The sequence below is a fragment of the Acomys minous genome (genome assembly GCF_964271855.1).
Source record: "Acomys minous genome assembly, chromosome: 15".
Lineage (NCBI taxonomy): Eukaryota > Metazoa > Chordata > Mammalia > Rodentia > Muridae > Acomys > Acomys minous.
The window spans coordinates 15912195-15927253 of record NC_140497.1 but is presented as its reverse complement, the minus strand read 5'-3'; the positions used below and the strand labels follow the sequence as shown (position 1 = coordinate 15927253).

Genomic DNA, 15059 nt, shown 5'->3' with positions numbered 1-15059 from the left:
AGGTCTCTATAGATTGGAAGGATTCTGATTTTTGTATCAGTGTATTAACAAGTGATGTGCTTGCAAGATATTTTCATGGAGGACAGTATAGTGTAACTTCAATGGTGAACTATGTGGTTACTAGAATGATTCCTATATTTATTAGCAATCTATGTTTTCATTTTTGCCTGCTGTTTATTTTCTTTTTTTTTCAGAATTCAATTTTTTTTTTTTTCAAGACAGGGTTTCTCTGTGTTAGCCTTGGCTGTCCTGGACTCACGTTGTAGACCAGGCTGGCCTCGAACTCACAGCGGTCCGCCTGCCTCTGCCTCCCCAATACTGGGATTAAAGGCGTGTGCCACCACCGCCCAGCCAGAAATTACTTCTTATTGGTTAAAGGTATGGCTAAGAACTTTCATGGTAAGCGATGATGATGATGATGACGTGAGATCTTTTTCTTACTGTGTGTTGTAGAGGTTCCAGAAACTTCAGCAGTTGCAGTGCAGAGGACTTTGAGAAATTAACTCTGAACAAGGGAGGAAGCTGCCTCCTTAATATTCCGAAGCCTGATGAAGCTTACAGTGCGCCCTCCTGTGGTAATAAGCTGGTGGACCCCGGGGAAGAGTGTGACTGTGGCACACCAGAGGTCAGTTTTCCAGTTGTGCTTTGTGAAATTGCCATGAGGGTTGCGGAAGTCAAGCCCGTGGCTTTGGACACCTGGCAGAGGAGCGAGTATGGGCTTTGGTGGTGAAGTGAGGGTTGCTGTCGTCTTATGTGGCGTTGTTTCTGGAACCCGTCCACTCCTGGGAGTTGAGCTCATGATGGCATGACTTGAGGCAAGCGCTATGGTCCCCATCCCCTTTTTAAACATTTTACTTACCTGACTTATTTTTATTGTAGCTGTTGGATTATTCATTACACAACTGGTCATTTCTTTAAGTTCCTTAAGGACCTTTCTGGTCTTGCCTTAAAGCAGTATGAGCTCAGCTGGACCCATTAGCTAAGTGAGTTGTAGCTGATTCATCCTTCCAGCATCCGTCGGTATCAGACTTCTTCCCCCTTACAACACGGTGTCCCTCCACCTTCACTGTCACTGCTGCTGAGCCACATTGCTCTCAGAATACCCATTTAACCCTGTCCCCGTGGGCTGCCATTAGATTCGGGGCACATTTGTTCAGATGTAAGGTCTACTGTGTTATTCTCAGTGTTTTCCCTCGCCTGGCCACACTTGGTCTTGAAAGCCTGCCTGTGTCCTAAGAGAAAATTGCTTTCTACTCTTACGCGATTGATGTAGTCCATGACTTCATTTAAGGCCTTTGGATTCTCTTGACCAGCAACTCGAGAGGAAATTTCTTATCCCTGGAACGGGGGGCTTCATTAGGTAGTTTATGGCTCTTGGTCGGGGAGACGTTATCACCCCAAGAGTTGCCACCTCAACTAAGCTATATATCTATATGTGCACATATACATATTATATGTAATTTTAGATAAACATACACTATAATCCCTATGCCTTTTCCAAACATCCTTCATGTTATGTATCTCCCCTCACTTCCTGTCCTTCTCTTTTGTCCTCCTTCGTGTTCCCCAGTCAACTCACCCCATTTCCTTACGGTTTTACTGTGCATGTTTCCGGTGTCTAAGGCCATTGAGCAGGCGTCCATGGACGTATTTGCCATCTGTGTATCTGTGTATGTTCAACTCTGTACCTTCATTTGAAAAATGGCATTTGTTACTGAGTTCTATCTTACCTATCTTGGATATATATCTTTTCTTATATACTTGATTTGTAAATGTCCTCGTAATAGTTCTCCTTTAATAATGTACAGTGCCTTAGAAGCACAGAGCTTTGATTTTGATGAAAGCCATTTGTCACTTTGTGCTTTTATGGCTAATGCTTTGGCTGCTCCCACATTGTACAGATTTTTTTCTAGAAGTTTTATAGTTTTAGGCTTTGTATTTAGTTCCATGAGCCATCTTGACTTAGGGTGTGAGTGTGTGTATGTATTTTAAAGTATAGGTTGTAGCTCATTGGCTATAATTTTTTTTATGTGATAGAAATGATAATGACCCTGATTTGATCAGTGTACATCGACTATATGAAATATTATACTGTCATAGGTATGTAAAATTATTACATATTAGTTAAAAAGAAGTTAGTTTTAGAATTATGTTATGCAATACTTATAGTTACACAAGAGGCTGCAGAATAGCACTCCCTGCCTGCCTCCCCTAGTGGTGACGGCTTATAAGGATACAGCACATTTATAGGATGTTAAGATTGCTGTATTCATATAGGTGTCTGTAGGTGGGAAATGTAACTGCGGAGGCCCAGAGCATGGTGACAAAAGCCAGGAAAAATGCTGCTCAGTATAGTGTGTGTGCTTAGCATGCACAGGGCGCATCCTCACATCTTACCCCACAGAAAAGGAATAAAGGAATAGTTTGCCTACCCAGAAAAAGCCATCCCATGAACAGTGGGACCCTGAACAGGAAGGGAAAAGCGTCCATGGTTATTAACTTTGATGTGGTCCCGCAGAATTCACACATCAAAGCTGTACCCTCAGTGAAGCTGCATTTGGCAACGAGCTCTCTGAGAAAATCATTAGGCTTGCAGCTAAAGATGGCTGGCGATGGCTAGGTCAGAGTGACATTGCAGGCAGAAAAATAACTTTAGTAATGGCTGCTACTGTGCTACTGTCAAGGACTCATTTCTTTATTGGTGTCATTTTCTGTTTGCAGGAATGTGAGTTGGACCCGTGCTGTGAAGGAAGCACTTGTAAGCTCAAGTCATTTGCTGAATGTGCATACGGAGACTGTTGTAGGGACTGCCAGGCAAGGAGTTCTCCCTCCCAGGAGCAAGTCACAGAAGGGAAATTGATCCGTGGCAATGCGTCTTCTGAGATCTTTCATACCATTTTTATCTATGATTGTTTTATATTTCCTCCCACTTCTGTGCATTTAAACTGCACTTTTTATGATGAGGGGCCTGTTGAGTTGGTTTGTTTGGTTTGGGCACTGGGGATTAAGTCTAAGGCTCTGTGCTTGTGAGGCGGGGCTGGGGGGCGGCGGGAGGTGTAAACACTCGACCAATGAGCTCTGTCCCCATCTTTTATTTTCCTGATTTCTTTTTTCAAGTAACATACATCTGTTAGGGAAACTTTAAAAAATACCAAAGTACACACTGTAGAAACTTAGGGGTTGGGGAGCTAACTGATAAAGAGGACCTGAGTTTGATCCCCAGAACCCTTTCGAAACAACCCCCAAACCACAAGCCATGGTGGCTCTGCTTGTGATCCTGGCCCAGAACTGGAGCTCTCATCTTGCTAGGCTGACTGGCCAGATGGGCTGCAGAATGTGGCTGCACCAGCAAGCGCTTGCCCCCCTCGTCATCTCCCCAGCCCCAAACCCATTGTCATCCTCCTTCAGACTGCTTCTGCAGTGTCCCTGTGTGTTTTTATTTAATTTGCATTCCTTTTGTTTACCTATGAGGTTTCTTTTTCACTTTATAATATTTATGAATTGCCCGTTTGGGCTTTGTTCACTCTTGTGTTGGGCGAGTTAATCTTTGTTGTTGGAACCTTTATACACACACTGTGGTTCCAAGTTTGATGAACTTGTGGAGAGCACCCCATTCCTGTTTAATTGGAATCTCATTTCCTTAGTTCCTTCCAGGAGGCTCTATGTGCAGAGGGAAAACCAGTGAGTGCGATGTCCCCGAGTACTGCAACGGCTCCTCCCAGTTCTGCCCGCCCGATGTCTTCATTCAGAACGGATACCCTTGCCAGAATAACAAAGCCTACTGCTACAACGGCATGTGCCAGTATTACGATGCGCAGTGTCAAGTCATCTTTGGTTCAAGTAAGATATGTATGATCCATTGGTTTGATCTCATCATCTCTTTGCTTTAGGTTTCTAAAGCGAGAATCGAACGTTATTGATGAGGTTCTTCTTCCTCCAGTGACAGTCGTGGTCAAGAATTTTGTATGTTTAATCTGTAGGTTTTTGTGCTCTCCCTCTTCCCACTTTGTGTAACACATAGTATATATTTACACGCACACGCACAGAGACGGTAGGTATGAGGACTGTCCCTAGAACCTCACACGTGCAAGACAAGCGCACTACTGCTCAGCTGTCTTCTCAGCCTCCAGTTTTCTGGTTTTAATAATATAGGCTGTATGGGACTGACGTTTCATTCCTTATTTAAAATGTCCTTATGAACCATCTATATTGATACATTTACATCCAGTTTATTAGAGTATTCATTAGTTAAGTGGGCCCTGATTAGTTTCTCATTTGCGTGTGTTTGAAGTGTGTCTTTGTGTACGGGAGTGCATGTGTGTGAATGCAGCTGGCCCTTGAGCTTTTGGGATTCTTCTGTCTTCACCTCCCCTTCCCACACAGGAGAAGTTATAGGTGTGAACTGCTTTATGTGGCCTCTGGGATTTGAACTCAGGACCTAACACTTGCACAACAAAGTACTTCACCCACTAAGCTGTCCTCCTTGTCCTTAGTTTCTAGTTTTTATGTTGATGGGTACGTAGTATATGTTCTCGGGGTTTTTTGTTTAAAGTTTTCACTTTATGAAAGGTATATCGTAGACTAAAAGGTAAAATTTTTATGTAATTTTACTATGAAAGTTAAAGTCAGTTTCTGTCCCACACTCCCATCCTTTGAAATACTGTTTACCTTTTGCAGCTTATTTTTTACTTTATATTCGTATATTCATTTCTATTTGGGACAGGGTCTTGCCATGTAGTCAGGCTGGCCTTGGACTTTCAGTTCTCTGTCTGCCTCAGCCTTCCAAGTGCTATGTATTTGGCACCATGCCCAGCACCTCCAAGTCTTTTGACAGCCTCTTTGTAATGCTACTCTTTTATTTTTAAGATCTATTATATTCTATGTGTATGAGTTTTGCCAGCAAGTATGTATGTGTGCTGTGTGCATGCCTAGTGCCTGTAGAAGTCAGAAGGCGTGGATTCCCAGGCACTAGAGAGAAGACAGTTGTGAATTACCGTGTGGGTGCTGGGAACCAAACCCACGTCCTCTGCAAGCATCATAACTGCATCTAACCACTGAGCTACCTCTCTAGCTCCTACTTTTTTTTCTTAATGGAAGATGAGAATTCATTTTTGTTTTTTGTCTTCATTCAGCTCTTGACAACTCATAGCCATACACACAATAATTTTCTATTCTTTTTTCTTCATCATAGAATAACTGTAGTTTTCAGAGCACTGTGGGCTGTATCGCATAGCAGCCATGTCAACGCTGCCCTCATCTGAACTGTGAAGGCCTAATTGATTTTCTGCCCTTCTCTCTCTCCAGAGTCAATCATTCTCGTTCTCTCTCCCTCCTCCCTCCCCCCCATTCCTCCCTGTCTACCTCCTGCCTCTAGATCTCTCCTTTCACTGAGTTTGCTGAGTATTTACATTAACCGAATGGCACATAGCTAACCACCATTCTGAAGTGGTCTTGAAGCGGGTACAGGCATCAGCCACTCTGCTGACTTCAGTTCGTTTAAAGGGATCCAAGCAGGACATCTCTGTCTTTTCAGTTTCAACTTTTTCTTTGTGTTATTTGGGTTCTCTAGAGAAATAGAGGTGAAGGGATACATAAATGCATGTGTGTGCGCATGCGCACACACAGGAACGCACGCGCGCGCGCGCGCGCGCACACTCACAGAGGCATGCACACAGGCACTCACGCATGCACATAGGCACTCACGCATGCACGCACGCACGCACGCACGCACGCACACAGGCACGCATGCAGAGGAAGGATTCACTCGTGCAGTTCTGCTGTCAGGGATGGCAGGCTCGGGACCCAGAAGGAGCTGGTGTCCCAGCTCAGTTCCAATGGTAGGAACATTACAGGTGTCGCAGCCTGCTGTCTGTTGGGAACTATCCCCTCTTACTGGCCAGTGTAAGATTGCTCATTAGAAGCCTCCATGAGAGCAGCCTGCTGTCTTCACTTGCTCAATTAAATATGAGCTTCATCCAGAAGTCCTCTTACAAGTTCAAAGTCTAAGTCTTACGTCACAGAGTGAAGAGAGGGTAGAAACTAGGAACATTTCATCACAGTTATAGTCATAATAAAATAAGAAGAAATACCAATGGCAGCTGCAGTCCTCAGGTCTGGGACTGTGCTTCCTGCTCTCTAGTCTACATTACATTGTCACGGTGCCCGTTGTGTATTTCCTTTGCCATCAGTAAGTGCCTTAGATGGTCAGAGCTCCCAACCTGGTGGAGTGTCCCAAGCACTCACCCCTGAAGGGCCTGGGCAACGTGTGGCTTTGCTGGTTTTGGTTGTGACAGGATGTGATAAATACTTAGACAATTCCTGTGTTCCAGGCCTGCTCTACTTCCGTGTAGGGTTCTGGACCTATCATCCAGCCACTTGCAAAGCCTTTCTCTGTTCGTTCAGAATCATGAGGAGCCTGGCACACCTGAGGGTGTGGTTTACGTTCCGGTCCAGCGGAGTCATTATTCTGGCAGCTAGTGGAAGATTTTCTTCCTTGGACACCCAGACCTCTAAGCTATCAAAGCATGAAGTCATAGGAACAGGAAGCAGATTTTTGTTAGTGAGTCACTGAGGGCATGTTGCTAAATGTTGCCACTCCCATTTGCACCCCTTAATACATGTACAGTGAGTTGTGGTTGTCATTGGTTGGACCTGCCTGAGTCAGGGCATATATATAGTTTTTTGAAGAAAATTAACACCATCTGACTTGCGTTGTCATGAAGTATCTTGTACAGTTTCACTACTCTCTGCCATTCTAGTAAAAACAAAAGACTGTGCTTAGTGGTATAGACAGGCCTGTGATCCCAGCCACTGAGGAAGCTGAGGCAGGAGGGTTGCAAGCTTAAGACTTGCCTGGGCCACAGAATGAGTTCAAGGCCAGCCTGTGCAACTTAGTGAAGCCCTGTCTCAAATGGTAAAAAAGTGGCTCAGTGGTGGAGCCCTTGCCTAGTGTGCACAGGGCCCAGACTTCGGTCAGCAGTGGTGTATATGTGTGGGGACACGAAGTGCTGTCCCTTCTGTGATGGAAAGGGAATAGTGTAGTTACCCTGGTACCCAGCTGCTGGGTGACCCTCCAGGAAATAGTGCCATATCAGAGACTCAGTGTGTTTGCTTGATGACAGAAGTGGCTGCCCGCAGTTCACAGAAGGCACTTTCCTGTCTGTTGATTATTTTGTCCCAGACACCTTAATTGGACATAATCAAGTATTTATCCATCCCTCCTTCCAAGCAAAGTGAACCACAAAATGTCCTATGGGGTGTTCCAGAAAGAGTCCCCAGCTCTGCAGCTGTTCACTTTTGGGTGATGCTTCCACAGCATTCTGTAAAATGCTTTGTTGTTCTCCTACGTCAACTCTTGGTTCCCAGCGTGGTCATAGGTGCTGGGAAGGGTTTGGAAGACTTGGGGTTGTGATGCCTTCTGTTGCCTTCACTTTGGTTGTCCATGATGCTAGGGGGTTCCTGTCCCCTGCTCTGCACTGTGCTGCACCCTCGGGTGCTGAGCATGACTGAGTCTCCTTGGGAGAGGTGTCGCTTTTCAGCACATTTGCCCAGACTGCAGCGGCTAGTCACTGACACTGATGATCTGTACAGAAAGCCTTCCTAGAGTCTGTCCTCCCATCATTCTCACCTTTCTTTATCCTTGAGTCAACAGGAGCAGTGGGCCGGTTTGACTCAGTCTCTTCCTGTGTATTTTCAGGAAAGTTCGTAACTCCCTGTTCCAATTAGGACGAGGACAGGAACATTGTGTGTCATTTCTCCAGGGCAGTTTTCTGGGTATTTCTCCTTGTTTGCCCCTTTCCTGTGTTTTACATCCTTTTATTCACATCCATCTTCATGAAAACTTACTTAGCCTTGCACCAGGCTTGTGAGGTAGGCAAGGGAGTTTTCCTTTAGGAAGGAGGAAGGACTGACAATTTGACTTGGAAATACTGACAAGCACTTTTAAGTGAGAATCATTTTTAGAAGAGAAAAACGAAACAAATGATACACAACATTTAAGAAAATGAGAGTGGGTTAATCCTTTGTCACATGGTGTAGGTCTCACTCTATTTATCCAATGCAAGCATCCATGTACGATAAAGGCCACCTGGCAGTAGCTGCTGTGGCGGGTATATGAGAGCAGGGTGTGTGCCCTGCAAAGTTGTATCCCTACTGCGTGAACTGTTGTGTAGTTTAGGTTCCTGATTTCAGAGGGATTCAGTCCATATTTGCTCGGCCCATGAACATATGAAAGGGCATTGTAGGGATGGGACTGTGTGGCAGAGAACCTTCACTGTCTCGTGGTGGACAGAGACAGGATGAGAAGGATTCAGGAGAGGACCAAGGCAAGACAGATAATAGCTTCAAGGGCACTTACCTGCACTCTCCCTCCCCAGCGACCTGTCTAGAAGATCAGACACACTCAGCAGGGTTTATAATTTCCCTTTCTCAGTCCAGTCCAATCAACAGTGCTAGCCATCTGATGTGCATGGGTCAGTTGTAATGACTATTTAATGGTATTTGATATAGAATTTGAGTACTTGAGTCTGGGTTTTTATGTGCAATCTTTGTGCCTTAGTTTTACATATTTTTGCTCGGCATGAAGTGTAGAACAAAAGTGCTGTGTGTGTAAGGCAGGAACGTGGAAGCGTGCAGGTTATATATACAGGTGTGTGACGAGCCATGGGGAATACTGCTGTTTCCAAGTAAACTTCCAACCCTAACTTTTTCTCTTTTAAATGTTGAATGTTGCAGAAGCTAAGGCTGCCCCAAGAGACTGCTTCATTGAAGTGAATTCTAAAGGCGACCGATTTGGCAACTGTGGCTTCTCCGGCAGTGAGTACAAGAAGTGTGCCACTGGGTAAGTGGAGATGAGGGTGCAGGGGGCTGTGAACAAGGGACCAGTCGCCTCTGAAGTCTTTTGTGCCTGCTCCTGTGACTGCTGCCTTTCTCCCGCTTCAAATGCTTAGCTTCTTATGCGTAACATGCACAGCAAGGCTTCCGAGAGAGACGGCCTGGGGAGCAGACCTGGAGCAGTAACTCTTCCCATTGTACCTCATTGTCGGATCTGGCTGTTTTGTTTATCCGTGAGCCACACCCTCATCTTCCTTCAGCAAAGCATTCTCTGACTCATGCCTACACACAGGACACCTGCTTGTTAGTTGGCTCTCTCATTATTTCTTTTTCAGCCTTATATGAATTTAAAATGATGAAGTAGACCAAGCCTGGCAAGCCGGTTTTCATCTCCTCAACACAGAGTAGATGGAGAGAACTGATTCTAGAAAGTTGTTCTCTGACCTACACACATGCATTGTGGCATTCCTGGGCAGGGGCTTGTGTGTGCAGGGAATACATGCATATAAACACATAAATATATGTAAGATAAACAAATGTAAAAACTTAATTTTATAATTAGTGTTTGTTTATTATAAAAGTTAGTAGTATAATTCCAATGTATTTCCTCCTGTTTTGTGTTTGCGCTCCACATGTACCTGCTGATATTTTACTCAGTGAGAATGGTCCTGCAGTACTGTGTGCTGCCACTAGTTGAGCTCATTGGCTTGTGGAAGGTGGTGTTGGCTAAGATCCACTATCAGCAGGACTACTGTAGCATATGTTGTCTCTTTGCCCCTTAACTCTGTCTGCAGAAGTGTTTGGTTAAACCAATGGCTTCGTCATTGTCCTCTTGGTGTGACCATCACCAAGGCAGCTTATAAAAGAAAGAGTTTATTGGGGCTTGCAGTTTCAGAGGGTGAGTCCGTGACTATTGTGGTGGGGAGCATGGCAGCAGGCAGGCAGGCAAGGTGCTGGAGCAGTAAGCTGAGAGCTTACATCTAATGACGGGGAAAGCGAGACTGGATCTTGCGTGTGCTTTTGAAACCTCAAAGTGCTGGGTGTGGTGGCGCACACCTTTAATCCCAGTACTCGGGAGGCAGAGGCAGGCGGATCGCTGTGAGTTCGAGGCCAGCCTGGTCTACAAAGTGAGTCCAGGACAGCCACGGCTAACACAGAGAGACCCAGTCTCAAAAAACCAAAAAAAAAAAAAAAAAAAAAAGAAACCTCAAAGTCTACACCTCCTCCAACAAGGCCAGCACCCCAATCCTTCTCAAACAGTTCCACAACTGGGGACCAAGCGTTTGAATACAGGAGTGTGTGGGGCCGTTCTCGTTCAGATCACCTCACTGACTGACCGTTTTCTTTTTCCTTAGATTTGTGAAGAGTGTCCCTCCTTATAAACTTGTTTTCCCCTTCTCTCCCACATCTTGTCCCCCTTCCTCCATTAGCCATCTCTGTGAGGTACTTCAGCGACACTAGCCTACTTGTGACATTTTGCCACAGTAGCTCTGTCATTGTTGTTACTCCATTGCCTGGCCAGTGCTGGTCGTTCTTCAAATTTCAGCTCCAGCGACTTTCTTACGGAAAACTTCTTCCACTTTGCTAATAGCATGTACTCTTTATAGGTGTTCCAAGTGCCGGGTACCTCTTCTTCATAAACTTGATGTGCTCTATTTTCATCATGGCTTGTAACTGTCCTAGTCACCGTTCTTTTGCTGTGAAGAGACACCATGACAACAACAACTCTTATAAAAGAAAGTATTTATGGGGGCTGGCTTACAGTTTTAGAGATGTAGTTCATTACCATGGCAGGGATCATGGTGGCACGCATGGCTCTGGAGCAAGAGCTGAGAGAGAGGGAGACACTGCAATTGCCACGGCCTTATGAGAAATCAGAACCCACTCCTAGTGACACACCTTCTCCAGCAAGGCCACACCTCTTAATCCTTCTAATCCTTTCCAATAGTGCCACTCCCTGGTACCTAGCATGATTTCCCTATTGACTCATGAGTTACTGAAAAATCGCTTTCTTGTTTAATTTTACAGAGAAGACTTGGGACTGGGGAGATGGCTCTGTCTATAAAGTGCTTACTGTGCAAGACCTGAGTTCATTTCCCTAGCACTTATATAAAAAAACAGTTACAGCAGTGCAGACCAATAATCCCAGAGCTGGGGACACAGATAGATCCCCAGGGCTCTTTGACTAACCTGTGGGGCAAATAAGCGAGCTCCAGACTTAGTGAGAGACCCTTTCTCAAGAAATAAAGGGCAGAGCAATTGAGGAAGACATCCAGGGTTGACTTCTAGCTGCCACATTCGTACACACAGGGTATATACCACATGTGCATGCTTGCACACCACATATGCACACACAACAAATAAGTAAAGTCTGAGATAATTAAAAAAGGAACACGTCCTGCGTGCCCTGCTCCTCTTGTGCATCATGACCCCACACTGGCTTGTGGAGACCCCAAGTGTCATCCTCAGTTGTTGCACATGTTGGGGTGGATTCACTGTTGTTTAATTGTCTTAATCAAGTGTTTACATGACTTTTGGGCTGTTTAATGCACTTGCCTCTTCACTGGCTCCTTTTCAGTTCTGTAAACCTTTATGTCACATATTTTCAATTGGTAACATTTCAGGATTAAGTCATCTTAATGAATCACCGTTTGTATCGTCATCGCATTTTCAGCATCCCTTCTGGAATATTCTTCTGTGGCGTTTGCCATAGTGTCGCTTTATCACTTGCTTGTCACCTCTCCTTGCTAGACTAGACTTGGTGACACATTTCCTTGTGGTTAGCATAATTCCTGGAGTATAGTGGCTGGGGTTTGTTGAGTGAATGAGTGACAGCACACGTGGCTCCAGAAACGTATTAATGGATTGGAAATGAGTATAATTGGTGGATTTGAGCTGAGATGAAATGCTAGGGCTAAGGGACTAAACCAAACCTGAGGGCAAAACGGGTCTTGCTTCATAGCCAAGGCTGGCCGTAGACTACTAACATGTAGGCGTATACCATCCTACCTGACACACTTCATTGTTTTTAGCCATGTTTCGTTTCATGGCTTCCTGATTATCTTGAAGATATTGAAACTTACTTACCATCCCTGAGAAGCGCATCTGAGAACTTTGACAATACTGCAGAGCTAGCTAGCGCAAGGGTTAAGAGTGCACATTTGGGCTGCTCACGGTGGCGCACGCCTTTAAACCCAGTACTTGGGAGGCAGAGGCAGGTGGGTCTCTGAGTTTGAGGCCAGCCTGGTCTACATAGTGAGTTCCAGGACAGCCAGGGCTACACAGAGAAACCTTGTCTCAAAAAAAAAAAAAAAAAAAAAAAAAAAAAGACACACACACACACAGACACAAAACAAAAACAAAAAACAAAACCAAAACCCGATAAAACGAAACAAAACAAAGTGCACATTTGAAGTTAGTGTCTATAAGTTTGAATCCTGTTTCGACCACTTCAGGACTCTGACTCTGGGCAGAGTATTTCCCCTTCACCTGAGGCCCCGCCCCAGCACAGCTGTGAGGCCAAGCGCACTGGCGGGCCGTGTGCTACCTGTTTGCTCATAACGTTTGTCATACTATCCTCACATCCAGAGATACTTTCTTAGTTTATCCTTTCTGTGTGTGCCATACATGTACGTGTGTGTGTGTGTGTGTGTGTGTGTGCCATACATGTACGTGTGTGTCTGTGTGTCTGTGTGTGTGTGTGTGTGTGTCTATGTGGACATCTGCAAACTTTAGCTTTCACTTTCAGTACATAGACTGTATTCCTTTAAGGCTTTTGCATACTTACTTGGCATTTGTTTATTCGACACTTATGCCTTATTTCCTGTGCAGTCCCATTTATAAAACACCATATCTGTCAACAGCTTGGTTGCTTAGAGCACCCTGCGCCTGTTTGTGCCTCTGGGTTAATAGTGTCATGGGGCTTGCCTGCCCACGCTGCTTTAATCTAGTGTGAGCTCAGGGTCTGGCAGCCCGTTGGCTTATGGTGCTTGCATATGCGTGGAAACACCTTCGCACTGCTTGCCACCCTACCCGCATTTTAGCTGCCGCTCACCTCTTCTCTCCCGTGCGGCAGTTAAGGAGAGCCATGTTCGCTTTCTGTTGAGATTTCCTCCTGTCAGGGAAACGGCAAACTACATATAAACTTAAAAAAAACGTCTCTTTGTGTCCGCCGGAGGCAGTTTTGTGTTCACATTGTTTCTCTTGCTCGGTAGGAATGCTCTGTGCGGAAAGCTGCAGTGTGAGAATGTCCAGGACATGCCTGTGTTTGGGATCGTGCCAGCCATCATTCAGACTCCGAGCCGGGGCACCAAGTGCTGGGGTGTGGATTTCCAGCTTGGTTCAGATGTTCCAGACCCAGGGATGGTGAACGAAGGGACAAAATGTGATACTGGAAAGGTAACCTAAACGTTTTCTATTTACAAACAAAAACAACTTAAAAAAATCATTATACAAAGTTGGTGGCTGGCCTCTTCTTTCTGTGGAGGGGAACAGTCTATATCTGTGGTAGCAATTTAGAAAAGGTAAAGCCACTGGGAAGACACTTGGGAACAACTCTAATTGCTCCACCTGTGTGTCTCCACAGGGACCCTCTGATGTCTTCCATGTTGTAATCATTGTACATGTTTCTTTGTCCTATGAATGTGCTATAATTTGTCAGCCAGATTGCCCCTTCTGGGAAACCTAGGTGATTTCCACAATTCTTGGGATGGGAACTCAACTTCCTGGATTTTGTGAGCATCTGGGTCAGGGATGTCATGGTGCTAGGCCTGCCCGTGTTCCTTGAATCTAGCATGAGCACAGGGTTTGGCAGCCGCTGCTTCCGTATGAGTGGACGATCAGGGCTTTTATTTTTCTCTAAAATGTTTGCTGTGACAGATAAAGTGATAATCACCAAACATGCCTTTCTCTTTTCTCAAGATTCAGCAAAAGAGATGGCAACATGTGGTGTGTGTGTGTGTGTGTGTGTGTGTGTGTGTGTGTGTGTGTTTGCTAAGACTATAATCTTATAATGTGGTATTTGATAACTATACATCCTGGGCTTTCAAATTCTTAATGTGTTAAAGCTTTAGAGACAGAAACAGTTTAGTCTGTAGTACTGTCCTATTTTACTTTCTCATGTAAATTTCATTTATACCAGGAATGTTATATTTGTGTCAGTTTCTTGGCAATTATATTTTAATTGTAGGTTTTATCTGTTATTAATTTAAATGCCCCTTTACTCTATTTTAATGTTTTTATGGTAAATTTTCCTTTAGTTGATATTATGTTTACTTGGATCATGATTGAATTATGTGATAGGGTTAAAATTTTTAATCAAAATCTTCAGTGATGGGGCTGGAGAGATGGCTCAGGAGTTAAGAGCTTTGTCTGCTCTTCCAGAGATCCTGAGTTCAATTCCCAGCAACCACATGGTAGCTTGCAACTATGTATAATGAGATTTATTTCCTTTTTCTGGCATGTAGGCACACATGTAGGCAGAATGTTGTATATATAATAAATAAATCTTTAAAAAAAATCTTCAGTGACTTTTTTTAAGTGTGTGCCTTGAGTAGTTTGATATATTTCGCCCTCTAAATTTTTCCTCCTTTGGAAGAACTATTTTATATAAAAGTATTACATTTTAATTATTATAAATATTGTACAAAACAAAAAAAAGCAAGTCATTCCTCTTCCCCAGCTCACTTCCGAGGTGAGCCACTGTCAGCAGGGTTGCATAACTGTGCAGTTCTCTTTTGGGGCATTTACATACCTCACACATTCTGAGAAAACAAAACCACATCAGACTTTTAGTGAAGTCCTGACGTGTGGTTACCCGCAGCCCATGGCAGATCCTCCCGGTCTGCAGGAAAGCCCACTTCATTTCATTTAATCTCAGCAGTTGTTTAAGCTTGCAGTGGACATATTCTGGTCTGTTTGTTTAGCTAGTACTAAAGAGTATCTAGAGAGTACTTAATCTCTCTACTTCTTTGATACTTCTGTAGGATAGTTCGTGACAGTTTTTTTTTTTTAAGATTTATTTATTTATTATGTATACAATGTTCTGCCTGCACATACATCTGCAGACAAGAAGAGGGCATCAGATCTCATTATAGATAGTTGCTGGGCCCTCAGGACCTCTGGATGAGCAGTCAGTGCTCTTAACCTCTGAGCCATCTCTCCAAACCCAGTTTTTTTTAATTAAGTGATATGTACATTTATTTACTTAAATTTTTACTTTTTTGCAT

The 15059-nt window shown here is 44.2% G+C and overlaps 1 protein-coding gene across 1 annotated transcript in view; it reads left to right on the top strand.

Annotated features, from left to right (window-relative positions):
* Window positions 1–15059, top strand: part of ADAM9 (ADAM metallopeptidase domain 9) — a 71389-nt gene that overhangs the window by 31304 nt on the left and 25026 nt on the right. The window contains exons 12-16 of the mRNA XM_084760646.1: window positions 454–625; window positions 2722–2814; window positions 3645–3840; window positions 8734–8839; window positions 13047–13230. Of these exons, the coding sequence (XP_084616772.1) occupies window positions 454–625; window positions 2722–2814; window positions 3645–3840; window positions 8734–8839; window positions 13047–13230 (751 nt within the window). The remainder of the gene's footprint in view (window positions 1–453; window positions 626–2721; window positions 2815–3644; window positions 3841–8733; window positions 8840–13046; window positions 13231–15059) is intronic.